The sequence below is a fragment of the Dendropsophus ebraccatus genome, chromosome 2 (assembly GCF_027789765.1).
Source record: "Dendropsophus ebraccatus isolate aDenEbr1 chromosome 2, aDenEbr1.pat, whole genome shotgun sequence".
Taxonomy (NCBI): Eukaryota; Metazoa; Chordata; class Amphibia; order Anura; family Hylidae; genus Dendropsophus; species Dendropsophus ebraccatus.
In genome coordinates, this window is record NC_091455.1 from 145,635,304 (window position 1) to 145,660,600 (window position 25,297).

The window sequence follows — 25,297 nt, forward strand, 5'->3', positions numbered from 1 at the left end:
GCCGGGGATCGCTAACCCCGGTAATACCGTGCCCTGTAAAATACTGCTTCCCTGCTTTCCCAGGGAGCATAAACTTTATTAAAACAGCTAAAAAATTGTTTAGCTGTTTTAGTAAAGTTAATTTAGATTCAAATATCGATCACATATTCGAACTCGAACTCGAATCTTTCGAAAAGTGCAGTATTTTATCGAATACTATTCGCTCACCTTTAGTATCTATGCCCCTTTTGATGCATCTCATTATTTTATTAGCCTTAGCAGCACTGCCTTCCACTGTTTGCTAAAGTTGATTTTACTGTCCACCAATACCCCCAGGTCCTTTTCAGAAGCTACTTTACCCAGTATTTCTTTATGTAGCACATAATTATAGTGCTTGAAAAAAGGGTAGCTCTCATGGAGATTTCAGTGCCTTGAATCACACCCAGAGGGGCGTGATTACAGCGCTAACACAACCTGCCTGCGACCACTACTAGCTGCCAAAGAAAAGACGCTCAAAAGACTAGTTGGGGGTAATTAACATAGAGCATTTCTATAGAGTTTGTTCTTTATACCAGTCAGGGGCACGGGCTACAGGAACATGTTTCGGGTCATGTAGTAGCACATTTCCTTAGCCTTATAAGCAGTTTTTATATATTTAAATGGCTGTATAAACGATACAGGGAACGTTTCTGCAGCTTGGCTGCAAGGTTATTTATGTCCTGGAAATACACTGCAAGGGAACACAGATCTTGCTGATGTCATTTAATGTCATTTAAAAGGAACCTTACACATATTCATTCCATTGTGGATGCCAGGCTGCGGAGTGGATCAGTATAAATATCTAAAACCTACAACATCTTATCCACAGTGGAGTAAGTACATGTTAAGATACCTTAACACTTGGGTTTGACTGAATGGGCCAGTGCTATGTGCTTGCCCCCAGGCGAAAAAAAAAAGCCCCTGGTAGCATGTTAAATGTGACAGATTCTCTTGCAAATCTTTTGGAATGTTTTTGAAGTTACTTACCTGCAGATATCGAATTACTCTACATACAACGTCAGGTGCTAAGAAATCTCCAGTAAATCTCCAGATAATGTCCGTCAAGATGCTTATTAAACCTGTCAGAGCATCTGAAAAAAAAAAAAAAATAAATGATAATAATAATAATAATAAAGTGATCACACTTATAGTTTACAGCCTTTATGCAGACAAGTGCTATCCTAAGGCCCCATTCACACTTTCCGTGTTCCGCACAAAAACAGACGTGGAATGCCTGTAACGGAGTCCCCCCTGCCCGGGCAGCATCTGTGATAAGATGCTGGGAGTGGGGGAACAGTGTGCATAAGTGCCGCACTTCAATGAAGCAACCGCGCGGCTCCGTCATTACAGCATGGCACATATTCATACAGTTGGTGCGGAACACGGACGTGGAATGCGGCCTAAGGCTAGGCCCACAATGTGTTTTTGCATCAGTTTCAGTGTAATCATTTTAGTATGTTTAATTTTAATAGTATTTCTCCAATTCATTACTTGTCTTAACAGTCCACATGTGACACTTCAGATCATTAAGGCATATGTGTACTGTCTATGCTGCGTTTACACGGAACAATTATCGTTTGAATTTTCGCAATAACGATCGGATTGGAGCGATAATCCTTCAGTGTAAACACAGCAAATGATCAAGTGATGAGCGAGAAATCGTTCATTTTGATCCTTTAACATGTTCTCAAATAGTCGTTCGCTAAAAATTCGCAGATTGCTTTTTGTAAACAGTCTTTCAAAGATTTACCCTATGTGAATCGTTAAAAACGATTGCAATAACAATTTTCTTTACGATTTTTCTAACGATTTATTCGTCTAAACGCTGATCGTTATAAAAAAAACAAATTTTTGCTTCAAAATCATTAAATGATCGATTGGGCGAGTTATCGCTTCATGTAAACGCAGCATTAGACATGAGATAAACAGAAGGAATTCTACCTAAGGGTATTCCTAATAATGAGGAGAGATGGAGGAAGAAAGAAAAGATGTCACAGGCCTAGGGCACAGATACTCTCGGCCATGCCACATTGACTCGACTGCTGCAGATTAACCCTTTAAGGACATGGCCCATTTTCGTTTTTACGTTTTCGGTTTTTCCTCCTTGTGTTTAAAAGGTCATAGCACTTGCATTTTTCCACCTAAAAACCCACATGACCCCTTATTTCTTGCGTCACTAATTGTACTTTGCAATTACAGGCTGAATTGTTGCATAAAGTACACTGCGAAACCAGAAAAAAATTCAAAGTGTGGTGAAATTGAAAAAAAAAACGCATTTCTTTTATTTGGGGGAAATGTGTGTTTACGCCATTCGCCCTGGGGTAAAACTGACTTGTTATGCATGTTCCTCAAGTCGTTACGATTAAAACGATATATAACATGTATAACTTATATTGTATCTGATGGCCTGTAAAAAATTCAAACCGTTGTTAACCAATATACATTCCTTAAAATCGCTCCATTCCCAGGCTTATAGCGCTTTTATCCTTTGGTCTATGGGGCTGTGCGAGGTGTCATTTTTTGCGCCATGATGTGATCTTTCTATCGGTACCTTGATTGCGCATATACGACTTTTTGATCGCTTTTTATTACATTTTTTCTGGATTTGATGCGACCAAAAATGCGCAATTTTGCACTTTGGGATTTTTTTTGCGCTGACGCCGTTTACCGTACGAGATCAGGAATGTGATTAATTAATAGTTCGGGCGATTACGCACGCGGCGATACCAAACATGTTTATTTATTTATTTATTTGTTTACTTTTATTTAAAACCTGGGAAAAGGGGGGTGATTCAGACTTTTATTAGGGGAGGGGGATTTTTACTATTAACAACACTTTTTTTTTTTTTTTTACACATATACTAGAAGCCCCCCTGGGGGACTTCTAGTATATACACTTTGATCTCTCATAGAGATCTCTGCAGCATAGATATGCTGCAGAGATCCATGAGATCGGCACTCGTTTGCTTTCGGCTGCTGCAGCCGGAAACAAACGAGTGCCGAGCCGAGGACGGCGCCATCTTGGACGCGTCCCCGGCCGGCATCAGTAACGGAGATCGCTCCTCCGGGACAAGGTCCCGGAGGAGCGATCTCCCCCACTAGACACCAGGGAAACGTTGCCTCCGGTAATCGGAGGCAGCTGTCAACTTTGACAGCTGCCTCCGATTAGCTAATTAGCGGGCACGGCGATCGGACCGTGCCCGCTAATAGCGGCGGTCCCGGGCTACACGCGGCACCCGGGATCGCGGCACTTCAAAGCGGGGCCGCCGCGCGGCCCCGCTTTGAAGTGCTAATGAGGACATAGGACGTACTGGTACGTCCTATGTCCTTAAGAGGTTAAAAGATAATGTTTTACCCTAACCAGGGCATCGGGCACATTTTAAAAGACAAAACCAGAAAGGACTCTCATTATATTGACGATACCAGCGATTTGGGGGAGTAGGTTGGTGAATGCAGTGTCACTTTAAATGGAAAGCACTGTAATATGAAAACCAAAAAACTCCAGTAAAATAAGTTTAAATATCTGCCTTTTTTGTCCTCACCGCCTAACTGTTTTTTACTTTTTTCATCTACAGAGCTGCACCATGTGACCTCCGGCCTCCTGAATAGCACTCCATGTAGCCCATTTAGAACTGGCTCTGCCCACTCCAAAATCCGCCACCACTATATTGGGATCTGCTCTTGCACCATACCTAGAGTTTTGATGCATTCTTCTAACAGCATGTATTCATATGACCTATTTGTGGCTCCATAATTCTCTCCTCATGATCATAGTATCCATACTACTTGTACTACATTGCCTAAATAGCGCTGAAATAGTGCTATAGGGCTCTGATGAGTGATATACACAATATATACTTGGGAGGGGGCAGGGTTTTCTATTAGATTTATCGTGCAAATTTTCATTTTTGCAAAAACATTTTTGTAGCAGTACTCTGTTCCTACCAATGCATAGTTTCCTAGCCAAGCTGCTTAAGGCAAAAAATCTGCAAAAAATTGTGCAAGATTTATCAAATAATTTTTGTGTAACAACAGTAAACATCAACCAGAAAAACTTGACTTTTCAAAATATAAGAAAGTCATATTGTCTTGAAACTTTAACTTATAAAGATGGCTTTAGGTGGGGGAAATTATTGGCCGAATGTTTATTGGTCACCTGATCAGCATATAATGTGTCATACACTAATTGGTAACCCAGAAGCCCTGCAGAGATAGGAGATAGCACACTTTTCAACAAATTAGAGACAGTACATATGTCTTTTTATATAAAAGAGTTGCACATTTTTGCACAATGGCTTAATTGCACAAAAAATTGCAACTATTTTAAAGTCTACCTCACTCATGTCTGTTCTCAGAACAGGTCTCTTGGTATATATATATTCAGTGCCATGGCTAATTGAACAAATGAAACTTTTTGAAAAATGGTGCAAAAAGGCACTCCAGTCTGGACCACACTTAAAACTGCTGCAAATTATGCCTTAAAATAGCACAAATGCTAAGATGCACCATTTTAATCTATTAAATGGCACTGCCACTACAAATTTTGTCTTCTCCAAATTTAAGACGGTGCCTGTGCTCTGATAAAGGCATAATATAGACCACTTTTCATTTAGAACAATCTTTAGACAACTTGGCTTTGAGGCATACTGTACAGTCTGACCTAAGGCTATTTTACACCCACGGGTATATATGTTAATTGCAAAAAATTCATGGTGTGTATCAATCTAAAACATAACTTTTACTACTTATTTTAAAATTCATGGACATACATAACATAGATTTAAGAAACTCTGCCACATTACACACAATGACCTCAGACTTTTGATAATGCAGAGTAGGGATAGGGACAGTATAACTTACGGTTCTGAAGTTTTCAAGGTCAGCTGACCCCAAACTTACTGATGGTCTGGGAAACAAAAAAATCCCACAGTGAGTCACATTGATTACTGTACCTCGAAAATTAAAAGAACCTTGATAGATGGGAAGATACCCTAGTCAACCCTCAATATAGACCAGGCTCTCCCTAGTCTGTCCCTGTCCCAAAACACAAGGCCATTGAAAAAACAATCCTAATAGGGCTACAATGGATGGGGATCACATCACTGTATGTAGATAAACTGTGACCTCATCCAGAGCCCGTCTTATACCTCTACGCGTTTCCCTCCCCAGCAATTATATCTCAGGGAGTTCATCAGGAGGCTAATCAAAAATATAGAATACACGTCCCCGGGTAAAGATACGGATAGCAATCCACACCGGGACCTGGCACCATGGATGGAAGGCAGCACCAGACTGAGTGAAGGAGTCTACCATTTATAGCAGTCCATATAGTTTGCTCCACCTCCTCACCTGAATTACCGATGTGTATATTAAACATAATTAGCAGTCCATAATCCAACTACTCACATCAATACAGTAGCGGCTGCGATGGTATCTCCCGCTGTTTGACACGTGCAAATAGTGCACGCTGAATTTGTGTTCATTCAGAGCGCCGACCGCATCACTTCCGGTAAGTGACACGCATAGCTCGCGTCACATCCGGTACCTGGAACGCACAGCGCGCCTGGAACGCAAGGCACCCATATTATTACGTATGATGGAACGCATCACATACTATGCGGTGTGTCTGATATCTACAAGATTCAATACACTATACGGGATCATCGCTTTGCGTTCATATTATTAGTTAGTTTGAAACACATACATGCTTAAGCGACTTACAGCATAGTTAATTTCTAGATCAAAAATAAATAAAATAAAATAAAATAAATTAATACCTATGAAAAAGGCACACTATACAAGGTTCTACAATGTTAATTTATCAAAAATATATATACATTGGCGGCGGGTGATATTTAATGTTCCCCTATATCAATACTTTGCCATTTAGGAATGCTAGTTTCTCAAGATAGGACCTAAATAAAAACATTATAATTTAATGGTATATATGGTAGAGAAACATACATTACAAGTTATAATAAATAACATTAACTATACACTGGGGCATCACCTTCTACTGTCAGTTCATTTTAAGCCCTGTAGTGTATTTTCCAACAAGAAGAAGCAGCTGTGTGTCAGCTGTGAGTATGACAGAAAAAAAAATCTGAACAATTTTCAACAAATTAGAGAAAGTGTGAGAAGACCAGTGAAGCGATAACATTATGGCCTGGAGGGGTATAGTTTGGCCTAGGCTATTTTATACCCCAGGGTATAGAATATATATTCCCTGGGGTATACTGTGGTCTAGGCAAGAGGTGGGAAAAATCAGTGAAAAGATAACATCATGGCCTGGAGAAAAATAGTCTGGCTGGTATTAAAAGGTATAAAATGTATGCAATGACACTGCTTTTCCCATACACTTTATTGAAACATTGTTAAATAAACAAAAAACTGCTGCTTTTTTATACCTATTTTACTGCCATTTTTTGTTCTTATTTTACACAATGTGAACCCAGTTTAATGGAGTTTTTAAACATAACATGTTTAGGGGTGGCCTTTTGTCAGGCATTTTCCTATAATTTTCCCTATTTAAAAAAAACAAAAAAAAAAACATCCAGGAGAAAAAAATACTTTTTAGAAAAACACACAAAACCTAGCATTTTTTTGTAAGCTAAAAAAAAGTTACTATGTATTAAAAAGGTTTAAAGGGGAACTATGAGCAGATTAGACTAATCTAACCTGCTTATAGCCCTCTAATGCGCATGGGACGACATTCTTGTGCTGTTAGAAGTGTAATCCTTGGTTCGGAGCACCATTTGGAGCACTTCCCCACGCCCAGAGCACGAGCTGGCCCGCTCCTGCTAATGATAATTAATTGGGTGGGCCGGCTCGCACTCTGGGGGCAGGGCAGTGCTCCTAATGGTGCTATGCACAGCAGATTACACTGATAACAGCATGGGAAGAACACAGAGGATGAAGGTAACAGACATACCTTCCTCCTCCGTTCCACGGACGCAATAAAAGGCTCTTAGCAGGTTAAATTCGTCCAATCTGCCGACAGTTCCCTTTTAAAGAGAATTTGTCATCTATATTTGTTGTTGCTAAATAGATCCAGATACTGGAACGTGTTTTTTTTTATAATCTGTTTCTATTTTCTGAATGTATTATTTTTATAGTACAATATTATGGGGGCTGCCATCTGCCCTGATTTAGTGACATGCTTTACAGCCTTGTAGACAAAGACACAATAAACTCCAGACCCTAATCTTTGCATGGGACACACTTCTGAGCATGCTCTGTGGGCAAAAAAGGGGGGATTCAGGGGAGCTGAGTTGTGAGCATCCTATATCCTGGCATTACTTATTACTGTACTTCTGTATGTGGTAATAAGTAGAGCATTGCTGGGAAATGATCAGACTATAAAGTGTCAACTTAGTTTTAAGCCTATTGGCCAAAATGACAATTGCAAGATTTCATGATTATTTTATCATATAGATAATGCCATGAAAAATTAAAAAAAATGCATAAAAGATTTCTGAAAAAAATGTTTACAATAACAACTTGATTTAACCCCTTAAGGATGAGACAATTTCCATTTTCTGCAGATCGATTCTAAGGGCTGCTGGAGCCCAGAAGCAATCGATCAGCAAGCCGGGATCAGCATTATTGCGCCGCTGAGTCAGGTAACAATAAAAAAAATGATAAGGCTTCCCCAATCGCATTAAGGGAAGCCTGACGACCACCATTGACCCAACAATGATGCTTTTTAAAGGCATTTAAATGCAGCTGCATTTAAATGTCTAATTAGTGGGCAATCGTCCCATGCCCGCTAATAGTCACCGTCCCCAGCTGCTGAAAGGGAACGGTGTGATGTAGAGCTGGGTCATGGCGCAACTCCCACTAATACCCCCCCCAGCGGGCGCATGCCGTACCAGTACGACATGTGTCCTTAAGGGGTTAAACAGTAGGCCATTTTTGATGACACATTGCCTTTGAGGCCTTTTTCACATGCCTTTTCCTAAAAGGCATTTTTTCTGCCATTTAGTTATTACATAGAAATACTACAGTATATAATCCATGGTAAAAGCGTCCGCCTTATTCACATAATAAATAACAACATAAATTAATTGCAAAGAAAAAATTGTAACTAAAAGCAAGCATTTGATGTCTGGTAAAATTCTGTCCAATATTCTCTATCTGCAACTCGTTGTTTTGCATTGCGCAGATGGAATGTGCAAATTCTACATTTTTGTTGTGCATTGCATTCTTTTTGTATAGTTAAACACAAAAAACAGAATCCTTTATAGTGAGATTATCAGGATACTATGGATGTTGCTTTCATTCTAATTAATAGAATTATATAACATTAATTGGACCTATGCACAACCTCATTAAGACATATTTTACTCCGCAATTACATAATACTTTAAAATCCTGAGATGAAAATAGCTATGAGCATGGACTACTTTACTGGCAAATATGCTGGATCTGCAGAAGGACCAGGCATGCAGTGACTTACAGATTTAATATATATTTACTGTATATATATATATATATATATATATATATATATATATATATATAGACTCACCGGCCACTTTATTAGGTACACCTGTCCAACTGCACGTTACCACTCAATTTCTAATCAGCCATGGCGGCAACATGCATTTAGGCATGTAGACATGGTCAAGACAATCTCCTGCAGTTCAAACCGAGCATCAGTATGGGGAAGAAAGGTGATTTGAGTGCCTTTGAACGTGGCATGGTTGTTGGTGCCAGAAGGGCTGGTCTGAGTATTTCAGAAACTGCTGATCTACTGGGATTTTCACGCACAACCATCTCTAGGGTTTACAGAGAATGGTCCGGAAAAGAAAAAACATCCAGTGAGCGGCAGTTCTGTGGGCGGAAATGCCTTGTTGATGCCAGAGGTCAGAGGAGAATGGGCAGACTGGTTCAAGCTGATAGAAAGGCAACAGTGACTCAAATAGCCAACCGTTACAACCAAGGTAGGCAGAAGAGCATCTCTGAACGCACAGTACGTCGAACTTTGAGGCAGATGGGCTACAGCAGCAGAAGACCACACCGGGTGCCACTCCTTTCAGCTAAGAACAGGAAACTGAGGCTACAATTTGCACAAGCTCATCGAAATTGGACAGTAGAAGATTGGAAAAATGTTGCCTGGTCTGATGAGTCTCGATTTCTGCTTGAACATGACAATGAGTTCACTGTCCTCAAATGTCCTCCACAGTCACCAGATCTCAATCCAATAGAGCATCTTTGGGATGTGGTGGAACGGGAGATTCGCATTATGGATGTGCAGCCGACAAATCTGTGGCAACTGTGTGATGCCATCATGTCAATATGGACCAAAATCTCTGAGGAATGCTTCCAGCACCTTGTTGAATCTATGCCACGAAGAATTGAGGCAGTTCTGAAGGCAAAAGGGGGTCCAACCCGTTACTAGCATGGTGTACCTAATAAAGTGGCCGGTGAGTGTATATATATACATATATACAGTGGTGCCTTGGATTACGAGCATAATTCATTCCAGCACAGAGCTTGTAATCCAAATCCACTCTTAAACCAAAGGAAATTTTCCCATAAGAAATCATAGAAATGCAGACAATTGGTTCCACACCCCAAAATAATGATTTATTATTCTGAATAACATGTAAAACAAATGAAACAAACATTCAGAAACAGCAGAATATGTGATATTCCCCATTACTGTACAGTAATGGAGAGGATGGGAAACACAAGGGTGGACAGAGACTGCAGGGAGCATAAAGGAATGAGCAGGACATATGTGTGCACATACATGCAGCACTCTCTGTGTGACGAGAGAGGGGTTACAACTATGAAGAGATTACCTCCACAGTCCTGTCCCCTGATCTAAGCCCCAGCCTGAAGTGGATCTGCTATGATTTGGAAGGTGAGAGAGACTTCCTGGGTAAGAAGTGATGTGTCAGAAGTTAGCATTGGTGGGGGTCTGGGTGCTAAGACCTCTCTGATTGCTAGAATGAACAGGCAGACACGCTCAGCAGCGTACACTTTGCCCCTTCTTCTCTGCTATAAACCACTGATACAAGCAGTGTAAGTGTAATGAGAGCTTATAGAACTTCTGGTAACGGAATAGCCAGAAGTTCCATAGGCTCCAATTAAAGTTCTGCAGATTGCTCATATTACCAGTTATGGGTAGAGATGAGTGAACCGGCGGAGGTTCGGGTTCGTATGAACCTGAACTTTCGGCTTCTGACTCCCGCTGTCTGCCCGCTCCGTGGAGAGGGTGGATACAGCCTGAGGACCACCATAGGCTGTATCCCAGTTTTCTAGGCGATCCTCAGGCTGTATCCACCCTCTCCACAGAGTGGGCAGACAGCGGGAATCAGAAGCCGAGAGTTCAGGTTCATACTACCTCGAACCTCGGCCCGTTCGCTCACCCCTAGTTATGGGGGAGATGAAAAGGGAGAGCACATGTTTCTGAGTGCATCTACCCCTTCATTCTAGAAATTGTCGGGAGTCACGGCACACTTTACACTTACACTTTAAACAAAAAATTCATCTAGATGGTACTAGTACAGCGGAAACCCCCCTCAAAGGTGGTTGAGAAAAGTTTTTAGAAGAGGGCAATGAAAATCCCCCCCCCCAGTAAAATGCTAAAGGTTTCCACAAGGCACATAGGGGCATAAGCACCCTCAACACAGGGATATATTTACCCCAAATGCAGCAGTACCCCATATGTGGCCATAAACTACTGTTTAGGCATACAGTTAGGCCCATAATGGAGAGACATTTCAATAGAGCTTTTGCAGAAATGGTTTTAGGGCTCTGTGTGTATTTGTAGTGCCCCCACTATGCCTGTGCAACACACAAGTAATACACAGCTGGAATTCTGCAACATCTGCCAGGTAATAATTTCCCTAATGCAGTTAGATCACTGTTCATGGCAACCAATTTCATGTATATTTTCTTCATGGGTTGAAAGCTCGTTTACTGGTACCCCTAAGGGACCATGTTCTGACACCAGCATACATCCCTGCTGTATGCTGGGGTCATAAATGAGATAAATACCATATATCTACTAGATTGTTTTAGTAGACCATGGGGTGAAAGATAGATAGCATAGATAGCAGAGAGCTTTGGCATATCAACAGAACATGTGCATATTATCAAATAAGACCATTCGGGAATGAATAAGCTATTAGGTAAATACTCAGTTTGCTCAAAACCTGACCAAAAACACTATTAAACGCATAATTCCAACAGACCAGTGGAAAATGGTCTTATTATGCACACCCACATGATATTGATGACCAAATGTCAAAATTATGAGATTACTGAATGTTGTATTTGTTCTTTAAGCAATGTAAAAAATAAGTATTCATTTTAGCCAATATATAATTTGAGAAGTAGCAGTGTCACAAAGGGAACAAATCTCATGAGGGAGAAGTATTTATCCTGTCAATTATAACACCAGGCAACCAAGAGATATTATATTGCTATCATTTACTGACACTCTGATTTATTTGGGGAATTATAGTAATTTGCTAGGATGTGACTATGGAATATAACAGAGCAGCTTGTTAAAAGTTTTCTTACTTTTATGGCCTGAGCAACAAGCCTACTGTATTCTCTCGACCAGTAGTTGTATGTACTACACTTTGAGAGTATATTGATAAAAAGCACCCGTATCTAAATTTGTCACAAACATAATCCCATAGAACCAGATGCCCCTTCTGTTCACTAATGGGTTGCAAAAAAATATAATCTTCAGGGTCACCCTGGCATTTGAAGCACAGCATTTTGTTGTGAAATATATCCAAATCAGTGGTATATACTAATTATAGCCCTTAGATAACCCTTTACAGGCCAAAGTAATTTTGTAAAACAAAATCATAATTGATTGTATCTAAACCACACTAAGAAAGCAGTAACAAATTGGATCTCTGATTAGCCACACTGGTCACATGACGTCACTTGTAGACAAAGTTTGGCATGGGTCCGCTAGAGCTTTTGTTCTGACTCGAGATACTGGAGAGGTGAATGATTATTTTATAATATTGCAATTTAACTGTTTCCAAACTCTTTTGGTAGCAAACACTAAGCAGCGGTCTGTTTAGATCACTACTCACTGTCCCTTCCATCCAATCCTTTTGGTTAAACATAGTGTACCTAAACCTTGGATGAAGGTATACAGATTACTCATTACTAATATTGAACATAGTGCTTAGTGCTCAATTGAGCATTGGGGTGCTAAACTTCTTGGTTGTAAAAGAAAGCTTGTTGAAATCAACAATCAAGCTTTAAGGCTGTGGAAATGCATAAGGCATTTCCACAGCTTTTCCCATTGAGGGGGCAGTGGAGTTAAATTATACTCACCGCCCTGGGATCCCGCGTGCCTCATCTTCTCCTTCATCTGCAACCAGTCAATCTGATTGGTGCTAGGGGAACTAAGACAATTCTACTTTAACCAGTTTAATAAATCTCCCCCTACGTTTTTATTCGATAGCCATCATGTAAAGACAAACAACACATGTTATTTTATAATAGCGGCCGATATTTGTGCAATTGTTATAAAATAATGGCTGTTCAAAGCCGGTCTATTGACGATGTATGAACATAGCCTGAAATTTATTTTAACTCTTTAATTTTCTAAGATATGAATCAGTTTACTAAGAGGTTAAATTTTATACATTTCATAACATATGTGCTGAGAGTACAGAGCACCCACTAAATGTACAGTACTGCTTTCAGAGAAAACAAAAGTTCCTCACGTTCCACTAGAAATGACCTTCAGGTTGTTGCTATTTTAAGATAAATGGATCAGGATGAAAATGTGTTATACTTTGAAGAAGAAATATTGCTGGTCATTAAACCTTTGCGCTAGAATAGTTCAGTATTTTTTTTTAAATGAAATGTTATTATTTACCTTTTTCTCCAACACGGATAGAAAGCAAAAAGTAGTACCAATGAATGCATTAAAATAACAGCTTACGCAACCCAGTCAACTCAGGTCATAAAAGGGCATAAAATAATCAATGTTGTAGAATAATGTATATAATATTGTACAATCAATAATTCTCTTTTCACACCACCACCAGTTTGCCATATGCATTGAAAAATCCACTGGCAGATATGGTAAAGGTATGAATAGATCATAATGCCATGACAAAGGCCACATTTGGGTGGTTTCTGTAGGGGTTTGCATTTTTCTGCTAGATAAAAGGCCTCTGTGCTATTCCATAAAGCAGAATGCTGTAAAAAAGGATGTGGGACAAAAAGTTGCACCTGTAAACTATATGATGTAAGTATACATCAGGAAATACCCTGACATACACCACAAATATTTTATGTGAAGAGAACCAAAAAAGGGGGGGGGGAGGGTTGAGGATTGGTTGAGAGCATAGGTAAGAGCTGTGTACAGAGCATATATAACTTTCAAAATCTAAATCAACAGTAGATGTGAAATAAAGCAAGTTTGCACTTTACATTTATTTTTTGTTGTTGTTGTTGTTATCATGCTGTAAAACAAAGCTATACTTACCAGAAATCCAGGTCCATTCTAAAGAAGGCAAATTTTCTGACTTGCGCTGGTTGAAAAAAAACAAACACAGGAACTCCGGCCAGTACAGTGAGTCATGGCTCAATGTGTCTGTCAATCACATGACTGCCTTTTCTCTATGAGCGCTCAGATGGCCTGGGATACACAGGACTTGAAGTGTCGTGTTTTCCAGGATAACAAAAAAATAGATAATAAATGTAAATTGCACACTTGCTTTATATTACATCTACTGTTGATTTAGATTTTGAAAGTTATAACAACAGTGACACTTTAACCCCTTAGGGACCAAGCCTATTTGGGCCTTAATGACCAGACCACATTTTGGAAATCTGGTATGGTTCACTTAATCTGTTTATAACTCTATAACAGTTTCATATATCAAAGCGGTTTTAAGATTGTTTTTTGTGACATCTTGTACTTTATCCTAGCAGTAAAAAAAACGTTGATATAATTTTCTTAAATAGATTAAAAAAGCAAAAATGTGAGAAATTTTGAAAATTTTTCTTTTTTTTCAACTTTTAACTATAATATTCCACTTATATATGTAATTTCTGTACAATTTTTTTCATCATACATATATTTCCATCTGTTTCCCTTGTTTTGGCATAAGTTTTTGGGAACAAAAATAAAAAATACTCAAATTTGAGAACATACAAAATTAACCATACTTTTTAAAAATTGTGAATTGCATTTTATTCCCTGCATCAAGCCAAGTTTCAGAGGCTCATACGTTTCTGAACAATAGAAACCCCCCACAAATGACCCCATTTTGGAAACTAGACCCCATAAGGAATTCATCTAGGGGTAGAGTGAGTATGTTAACCCCACAGTGTTTGGACAAAATTAACGCAAAGCAAGTGAACGTGAAATAAATTTCTTTTTTTCTTTTTTCTATATGTCATTTTGAAGACATGTTATCCCTTCTAAATGCATGATAATGACAAAAGGCACCCCCTAATTTATTGCCCCATTTCTTCTGAGTTCAGACATATGACCGATGTGTCCCTAACTCAATGTCTAGGCACAGGGTAGGGCTCCAAATGAAGGGAGCACCCAGTGGTTTTCAGAGCACCAATTTAGCTTGAAAATCTATTAGGCCCCATTGTACTTATGGAGAGGTATTCAGCTGCCAGAACAATAGAAAACCCCCACAAATGACCCCATTTTGGAAACTAGACCCCCTAAGGAATTCATCTAGGGGTATAGCGAGTATTTTAACCCCACGGTGTATTGAAAAAATTAACACAAAACAGGTGAAAGTGACAAAAGTTTCTTATTTTTTTCTTTGTGTCACTTTAAAGACATGTTATCCTTTCTAAATGCATGATATGGAGAAAATGCACCCCCTAATTTATTGCCCCATTTCTTCTGAGTTCAGACATATGACCATTGTGCCCCTAACTCAATGTCTAGGCACACGGTAGGGCTCCAAATGAAGGGAGCACCTAGTGGTTTTCAGAGCACCAATTTAGCTTGAAAATCTATTAGGCCCCATTGTACTTATGGAGAGGTATTCAGCTGCCAGAACAATAGAAAACCCCCACAAATGACCCCATTTTGGAAACTAGACCCCCTAAGGAATTAATCTAGGGGTACAGTGAGTATTTTAACCCCACAGTGTTTGGACAGAATTATTTCAAAGCAGGTGAAAGTGTCAATTTTTTTTTTCGTCATGTCATTTTAAAAAAAATGGTATCCTTTCTAAATACATGATAAGGAGAAAAGACACCCCCTAATTTATTGCCCCATTTCTTTTGAGTTCAGACATATGACCATTGTGCCCCTTACTCAATGTCTAGGCACACGGCAGGGCTCCAAATGAAGGGAGCACTTAGTGGTTTTCAGAGCACCAATTTAGCTTGAAAATCTATTAGGCCTCACTGTTCACTTGGAGGGATATAGAGCTGCCAGAATAATAGAAAACCCCACAAATGACCCCATTTTAGAAACTAGACATGTTATCTGTCTTTCACACATTACAATGAGAAAAGGCACCACCTAATTTATCATCCCATTTCTTCTGAGTTCAAAAATATAACTATTGTGGCCCTAACTCAATGTATTTTTCTTCAAAAAAAATCTATTAGGCCCCATTAGGCCCCTATTGTTCACTTGGAGGGGTATAGAGCTGTCAGAACAATAGGAAACCTCCAAAAATGACCACATTTTGGAAAAGAAACCATAGGGAATATATTTTGGACAAAATCAATGCACAGCAGGTAAATTAACAAACAAATTTTAAAAATCAACAGGTGTAAAAATTGTGAAATCCCTATTGGCAACAAAAAGTAGAGAATTAAAGCAGAGTACCCCTAAGGGGGCATGTTCCTAAAACAGTAACTACCTGTAAATATGACTATGTCTTGGCACAGAAGCAGATATCTCGCATTTGTGTCACTTTGATGACATCAAGAACAACATTCTGGTCTGAAATGTTGAAGGAAAAAAAAAGTTCTGTATTGAAGGGCAATATATAAAAAAATTGAGGAAGATCCATCTGTGTGGAAAACTGGACTTTTTTTAAAAAAAAAATATGAAAGAACACTTGTAGGGCTATAAAGACAAGTTTATTATTTTATAGCGACTGGTCATACAACACCTCTGTAGCCACATCAATCCCTATATGAGGAACGAATGTGGTAAGCGATGCGGTACACCATAACAGGTCCCTGCCCGGGAAAGTAGGAACCGTTAGGTGCACAAAACAACCAATCACCTTCAAAATATATAGAGACCTTGTCCATTACCATTCGTCTGAACAGTAAAGTATCACTAGTCCCCATAGTGAAGAATTTATATTTAAGCCCATAGTGTATTGCTATTGAACAGCTTTATTATTAGATATCCTTCAAAAAAAGAAAAAAAAAAATGCCCTTATGAGAATACAGTATTAGGAATGGAAATAACAGACTTCTGTGGGTGGACATGATCACAAATGCTACTTTTCCAAAGTAATGTTGCCTTTAACTTTAAAAATAAAATATGCACAATTGGCTGTGCCATGAAAAAGGTGCACTGACATTAGGGGGTGTAAGAATTAAGGAATTTAAGAGCGTGATCAATGGTTTCATTTATGTAGGCAATCATAGCCAGGGTCACTTTTTGGGGGTCCCTATGAGCTATTACTAAAGTACATTAAAAAAGAAAAAAAGGCGTGGGATCAGATTACTGATGACAGTACAAGGATTGTCTGGACAGCACTTGTAGTCTAGTAGAAGTGGATAGATTTTTATTTTTTAAAATTCCCAATAAAAATATAATACCTCTCCTGAAATAATACACCACAAAATAAAACTGAAATGATAAAGAAATTGACTCCCTGAAAGAAGCCCTCCCTCCCAACCTTCTTGGCGTTTTTTTTTCCAAGTGGAATAAATTGTAAAATGAATACCTCTCCATAAATTATAAACCACTAAATAAAACAGAAATTATAAAGAAATTGACTCCCTGAAAAAAGCCCTCCCTCCCAACCTTCTTGGTGTTTTTTTATCCCCAGTACAGTAAATGTTAAAAAGAATGCCTCTCCAGAAATAATGAACCACAAAATGAAATAGAAATTATAAGGAAATTTTGTCCGTACAAAGAATCACCCCCCACCCACCCTTTTTGGCATCAGAAATAAATTTAGAATGAATACAGAGGCCTGGGTGGGATGGACACATGGGGCAATAATAGCGTGAATCACTCCTCCTTCCGTTCTTGCGGCAAACTCTGCACCTTTTTTGGGGGTACCTTCGGATGGCAGATGGTGGTGATCATGAAGACCTGCTTTCTGTCATGCCACTTGACAGCGAGCAGGTTTTCACTTACCAGCGCAAATGATGCCCCCCTTTCTACCCGCCTGGACAGCAATTCAGGTTGGAGTCCTACCCTGCTTTTTCGGACTGTCCCACAGGCCCCTGTATTCACAGCATGCAGCAATTTATAGAGTGGGACACTAGAATAAAAATTGTCAGTGTAGAGATGGTAGCCTTTGTGCAGAAAAGGCACCATCAGCTCCCACACAATTTTCCCACTGACGCCAACTGTGTCTGGGCAGCCTGGGGGGTTTAGCTGGCAGTCCCTGCCTTCATAAATAAAAAAATTGCAGGTGTAGCCAGTGGGGCTCTCGCACACCTTATACACCTTCACGCCATAGCGTGCCCGCTTGGATGGTATGAACTAGCAGAAGGAAAGGCGGCCTTTGAAGTTCATAAGGGACTTGTCCACTGACAGCTGCTTGTCAGAGGTTTATACACTGAGGAAGGTTTGTTGGAGGAGGGATAATAGGGTCTTAATTTGTAGAGATGGTCAAAATTTGGGTCATTTCTTGAGGGGCACTGTGCGTTGTCATTAAAGTGCATGAAACGCATCAGGGTCTCATAGCGGGTGCGGGACATGATTGCTGCGAATACAGGGGTGCTATGGACAGCCCGGCCACTCCAGTAGCTGCGTATGGAGGGCTTTTTCACTACTACATCAGAAGTGTCAGGGCCAGAAAATGTTTTATTTCAATGACACTTGTGGGCCTCCAGGATGTTGCATAGGTGCAGGTGGGCTTTTGGGTGATGTATTGCCAAGCATATAAATGTGTCTGCTCGACAATAAGTCCTAGGACCTCATCACCCACAAATGAATAAAAAAATTTGCCGACATCCCTGTTGATCCCAGGCGTGGCAGTGAATGGGGAGATTTGGGGAGAGAAAGAGGTGGCAGGAACCCAAAAACTCACAGGGACGCCACTTGTTCTAGGGACACCCCTTTCCCTAGGGACACGACTGGGGCCAGGCTGCGACACCTCCACTGCAGCTGCGGCCGCCATACGGGGTCTAGCAGGGACAGACTCCTCTGAACTGCTGCCACTGGCATCAGAATCCGGAAAAAATTCTGGATCTGACGCAGTGTCAGTCTCACTCCCACTCCCAGAGCATAGCATGGCGTACACCTGCTCTGCACTGTATGATCTGGAGCTGGACATTTTACTTTTACCAGCAACAGAAAAAAACACTATAAAATAAAATATATATGTGAAGTGGGGGTTCTTCACACACAGGGAGGGATCTGACAGTGACGGTGGACAGGAGTGACTGACAGGGGCGATCAGACACTGACAACGGACAGGAGTGACTGACAGGGGCTATCAGACACCGACAACGGACGGCGATGGACAGGAGTGACTGACGGGCTATCAGACAGCGACAACGGACGGCGACGGACAGGTGTGACTGACAGGGGCTATCAGACACTGACAACAGACAGGGGTGACTAACACGGGTGATCAGACTGGAACAACGGACAGGGGTCACGGACACGGGCGATCAGACAGGAACAACGGACAGGGGTCATGGACACGGGCTATCTGACAGGGGCGGTGGACAGGGGCGACGCAGAATGTGTTCTGTACTTGTGTGAGACACAGCACAGGTCTTGTAGTATCTCTCTCTTCTCTCCCAGATCAACTACAGGGAGAGAAGGGAGAGACACAGCACAAGACCTGCGCTGTGTTTACTAAACACAGTGCAAATGATGACTGTGATAGGTATATCACAGTCAACATTTGCTGAGGGACCAATCAGATTGGTCCCTCCCCTGTTGCTAAGTGACAGGAGCTGACAGGCAGCTCTGTCACATAGCAAACAGCGCATGCGTGCGCCATTTTGTTTTTCTTCGCACCCAGAGGGGAGGGGGGCCTCCCCCCTGGAGATCGCCGGCGGCCATTGCTCCAGGACAGGTGAGGGGACCTGTCCCACAGCATTTTTATCGCCACTGACCGAAAATAGCGGGTCAGTGGCGATAAAAATGCTGTATGGCACAGACGCCATTCATTTCAATGCGATAGCCGTTATTCTGTGAATAACGGCGATCGCATTGCCGATGGACCGCTCACCGCGGCCCCCCCATGCCTTCTCCCAGCTCTCAGCTACCTCCGGCAGCTGAAAGCAGGGAGATTTTAACCCCCGCTGCGCCGTAGCTTTATTCCGATGCGCCGCCGTTAAAAGGCGTACGCATCGGAATAAAGCCCATTAGTGACCGCCGTGAATATGCGTGCGGCGTTCACTAAGGGGTTAAAGGGAGTGCTGCCTTTTTACTTTCTTTTGTGGCTGCTGGAGGAGTCTATGAGTCAGGCTATCTAGAGGTTGTGCACCCACTGGAGCTTTCAGCATTAAAATGTATGGTTCCTAGAAGTGCCCTGGGGTCCTTGTACATCTTACCCTTCAAGCTCAGAAAGTGACAGTACAGAGGCCTAAGTTAACTCTGCCGCCAAACATACTGTTAGGTTCCTGAATCGAGGATTGCCACTAACTGTAGAAGTGCAAGCCCTTTCCTGGCTGTGGAATGCTGACTGACACTCTCCCACAGTCTTCTGGAAGCCCCTACACTCACTAAAGGCTGAGGTGTCATTTTTCCCTGCACTTACTGCTGCATCAAGGCTTGACTTCCTGGATAAAATGGTGATGTCACAACCCGACTCCCAGAGCTGCTGCTGGAGAGGATGATGGCAGGGGGACACTGAGGGACGCAGGGCACTGGAGGGACACTGAGCATCCCCCTGTCCTCATCCTCTCCAACAGTCACAGCCCGCACAGCTCTGGGAGTCGGGTCGTGACATCACTATTTTATCCAGGAAGTGAAGCCTTGATGCATTAGTAAGTGCAGGGAAAAAAAGCACTTTATAAGCATTTCCCCTAATAAGTGTATATTAATGATTTGTATAACTTTTCGGGGGCAATACAATACTTTTTGCCGGGCTTCTCCTTTAACCCCTTAAGGACCGCGGGCACACATTTACGCCCCCGCTGCCTGGGCCTTAAGGCAGGAGGACGTAAATGTACGCCCTGTCGCGGTCCCGGCTTTGGAGCGGCTCACGAGCTGAGCCCACCCTATAGCGGGTGAGGACCGGCTGCTATCCTCAGCCAGGCCCTCACCCTCAATGATGGGCCGCCCGCCATTAACCCCTTAAACGCAGCATCTCCGGTCACTTAGCGATCGGGACCCCCGCATCTGCGGGGATCCCGGTTGCATTTCCTGACTGCCGGAGGTCTTCTCCTTACCTCTGTGCAGTCCTCGGATCGGTCATCTGAAGATCGCAGATAACACTGATCACTGCAATGCTATGGCATAGCAGGGATCAGTGTCACTGATCCAATGTATGAAAGTGATAGTTCCCTAAGGGGACTATAAAAGTGAAAATAAATGAATAAATGTTTTACAAAATGCCTCAAAGCCCCTCCCTTAATAAAAGTGAAAATCACCCCCCCTTCCCATATCATACATTAAACACATAAAAAGTAATAAAGTTAATAAACATATTATATACCGTAGCGTGCGTAATTGCCCGATCTATTAAAATAAAACAATACTATTCCTGCACGGTGAACAGCGTGAACAAAAAGCGGTTGCTTTTTGTTCAAAAGCGATCAATACGTTTGATCTAGAAAAAAAATTCATTAATAAAACCTAAAGATAATGATGCAAAAAATGACACCCCATACGACCCCGTAGGTGAAAAAATAAAAGCGCTATAGGAGTTAAAATAGGGCTATTTTAAATATGCCTATTTAAAAAAAAACTGTTTTACTGCTAATAAAAATAGTAAAATGATAGAAAACCTAGTAAACCTGCATATCGCTGTGTTCAGACTGACCTGTAGAATAAAGTCAAAATGCCAGTTTTACCGGAAAGTGCATTACGTAAATATGGAACCCCCCCAAAATTTGAGGAATCGCATTCTTTGACCCAAATTCACCCTATAAATGATATTTTGGGGGTTCCATCATTCATTTTATGGCTGATTGAAAAAAAGCCATTACAAAGTACACCTACTCCTGAAAAAAACAAGCCCCCACATGGCCCTGTACGTGGAAAAATAAAAGAGTTATGGGTCTTAGAAGGCGAGGAGGAAAAAACGAAAATGCAAAAGTGACAATTGGCCCGGTCCTTAAGGGGTTAATGTAGTGTGTATAGTGAGGCAAATGTTAACTATACTATGCCTTACAGTTAAAATGGTACAGAGAGTCTGTGTCTAGCCAGGGGCGTAGCTAATGTCTTCTGGGCCCTGGTGCGAGAGGTCAACTTGCCCCCCCCCCTCCTTTTACGACCAAGTGATGCTTTTGGTATATAGGCATGGTTTGGGAGAACAGATATCTGCCACTGAAGTGGTTAAACTGTGTCTGGTAAGCCCTGGGTGTGTCTCTGGTAACCAAGGGGTTAACCCAGACACAGGTAAAGCAGGATTGATAGCCTAGTTGTCTGTGTTGGCCATAGCTAACATAGACAGATTGTAAAAATACGTACTGGGACCTGCTTTTTCTGGAGTGAGTGAGTTTGGCAGTGGGACGCTCACTCCACCCGGGCTTTCGGTCCTGGGCTTCCATAGCCCACAGCTGGGGGTCATCAGGGCCTTAAAAAAGAAGCTCACTGCAGTGCTGAGGGTGGCCAGACCTGGAGAACTGTCTGCTGGAATACTGAAGGTATTGCGTGGGCCACACCATACTTTGTTCTTTGTACCCGTGGGCTGGATAGCTAGTCCCATGTATAGTCAGGGATTGGTTATGTACTAGTAAGTGCTCAGACGAGCAGGGTTTATTTGTGTTTAAGCCTTTGTTAAGGTTTGGTGGTGAGGTTACCACCACACCACAACCACTACCATCACCACCATATTGTTACTGACCAAATCCATACTGAGATGATTAAAACACAGTACCAAATAAAAGTAACAAATATTACCACGACATACTGACTAATACCATCACATACTCACTAACACCACCGCCGCTACTAAATACCACCACATACTTACACCACCGCTGCTACTGACTAATGCCACCACATACTGACTAACCCTACCACTGCTACTGAATAATCGACTGTACACAGATCACTGTCACCTCATACAGTCATATAGAGGCTGACCCAGCCCTACACAGGTTCTGTACACCATATACATTATAGTGCAGTTATATCAGGTGACTCACAGGGGACGTCTTCTCTTATCAGAGTTGTTTTCATTTTCTTCTCCAACTCTCCTGGGCCATTATGAAAATCCACAGAATCTGCCAGACAGACATATTAGGCTTCTCACACTGGCACCATCCTCATCTCTCTACTAACTGCACATCTGTATTGGCCCCTTTATGCCCTCATTTAGTGGGTAGGCTGACTCTATGTGACCCCCCCCTTATAGTATATGCCCCCCTCTATGTAGCCTCCTTATAGGCCCCCTCTCCCCCTATGTAGTCCCCTTGTAGATGGCCCCCTCTCCCCCCTTTACTTATACCCCCTTATAGTTGCCCCCCTTACTTATACCCCCTTATAGATGGCCCACTCTTCCCCCACCACCCTTATAGATGGTCCCCCTTCCTTATACCCCCTTATAGATGGCCCCCTCTCCCCCTCCCTTATAGATGCCCCTTACTTATACCCCCTTATAGATGGCCCCCTCTCCCTCCTCCTCCCTTATAGATGGCGCCCTCTCCCCCCTCTCTTATAGATGCCCCCTTACTTATACCTCCTTATAGATGGCCCCCTCTCCCCCCTCCCTTATAGATGGCCTCCTCTCCCCCATCGATCGCCCCCTCCCTTATAGATGGGCCCCTCTCCCCCCCATTATAGATGCCCCCCTCTCCCCCGTTCTTATAGATGGCCCCCTCTCCCCCCCATTATAGACAGCCCCCCTCTCCTTCCTTCTTATAGATGGCCCACCTTATTATAGATTGGCCCCCTCTCCCCCCTTCTTATAGATGGCCCCCTTCTCCCCCCTTTTATAGATGGCCTCCCTCTCCCCCCTTCTTATAGATTGGCCCCCTTTATTATAGATGGCCCCCCTCTTCCCCCTTATTATAGATGGCCCCCCTCTCCCCCCTTCTGATAGATTGGCCCCCCTCTCCCCCTTCTTATAGATTGGCCCCTCTTCCCCCCTTATTATAGATGGCCCCCCTCTCCCCCCTTCTGATAGATGCCCCCCCCCTCTCCCCCCTTCTGATAGATGGCCCCCTCTCCCTCTTCTTACAGATTGCCCCCCCCCCTGTATACTCTAGCCTAGGCTAATTTATACCCTGGGGTATACTAGGTCAAACTATACCTGGTATAATCTAGATGGGGGTTGATCTGGCCTGCTACATTGAGTCCCTACTGACTGCTGCTGACTGGCTGAGCAGACCGCACACATCAAGACCTTGGTCTGGCTCAGACCAGGAAGCGGCCAGGGACCCAGGGTCCGAAGCGGTGATACACAGCCACCCGCGCTAGAGAGGGGGAGGTAAGAGCATGTTGTTTATTTTATCCTCCTAAGCACTTGTTACAAAAAAATCAATTTGCCCAGACTTCTCCTTTAACAGTGCACACAGACAGGAAGTTGTTTACATATAGTTAAAAAACTATACAGTGAAAACAAACCACTCAGTTATTCTCATTATTATTATTATTTTATTTTTATTATTATTATTATTATTATCGTGCTCCCTGTAGAAGCGTCAGCCTTTCCCACCTCTGTTATTTCCTCATCAAGGAAAGAGAAGAGTATCTATACAGCTGGTGTTCCAAAGGCCCAACCCCATGATCCTATCTGTCACAACAGACAACATTATTAATAAATACCCATATAATTTCATTTCTTTCTTATATATATATATATATATATATACACAGAGAGAGAGAGAGAAAGAGAGAGTTTTCTCTCTTTTCCTTCTTTCTCCCTCCTCTCTCCTTCCTAATCCATTCCTTCTTATTCTTTATAGCTTTCATATAATTTATCAAAGCTATAAATTTTCCATTCATAAATCATTGGAGATACCGGCGACATCAATTTTTTAATAATTTGTAATTTTGCCAAAAAGAACCAAGGGGGAGATTTATCAAACTGGTGTAAAGTAGATTTGTCTTAGTTGCCCCAGCAACCAATCAGATTACACCTTTACTTTTTCAAAGAATCTGTGAGGAGTGAAAAGTGGAATCTGATTGGTTGCTAGGGGCAACTAAGACAATTCTACTTTACACCAGTTTGATAAATCTCCCCCCATATGTTCATTTTTCTTCACTTCTTTTTCCCTATATATTGGGGAACAATATAGTTAATTAGGCACACTTGCACTGAACATGAATATGTAGGAATGAGTTCACACATGCAGCAATTCAATGAAAATATATTGTTTAATTGCATTAAACAGGGTCCGGGTCCGCGGCTCCGTGATGTGGTGCAGCACGGGCTCCAGTAGTGGTAAGTATAGTGTTTCCCCCCCATCCCCTGCCGTTAATGATTTATTTCCCTGCCGGACTTCTCCTTTAATCATTTAATTGCCATCCAGCTGTCCCTCACTGCATTAACTCAATAGAACTAAAACATAGCTATGAGTAATATTATCATACACCTATAATTTTCATTATAGTACAATGTTGACAGGTAAGCATTTTCACACCTGATCCTGTCAATGATTTTTACTCTTCATGGTCATAAACAAAGAAACGACCATAACTCAATGAGTAGTCCTGTTGTGAGATGCATTTTCCTATTTTCTAAAACATTCCTGTTTTTCTCTTCTCATGATTACTCATTACACCATTACTCAGAGGGGAACCAGATGATGAATAGAGAGCATACCGTAACTTAGAAAAAAAAGGTTTTGTCGTAGCGAGTAGATTCTTAAATTGAAGCACTCTGAAGTGCATTGTGGCCATATTTATAAGAACCGGACAACCCTGTGCTGTATTCCCACCATAATGTAAAAGAAAGGTAGATCCAGCACTTGTAATTGTTCAGATACAATCATGCCTTTATTAAATCCACAATACACTATATCTACA

At 41.7% G+C, this 25,297-nt stretch overlaps 1 protein-coding gene across 1 annotated transcript in view; it reads right to left on the minus strand.

Annotated features, from left to right (window-relative positions):
* NPSR1 (neuropeptide S receptor 1) overlaps positions 1-25,297 on the minus strand; it is a 133,425-nt gene that overhangs the window by 64,171 nt on the left and 43,957 nt on the right. The window contains exon 3 of the mRNA XM_069960355.1: positions 1,006-1,109. Coding sequence (XP_069816456.1) covers positions 1,006-1,109 — 104 coding nt within the window. The remainder of the gene's footprint in view (positions 1-1,005; positions 1,110-25,297) is intronic.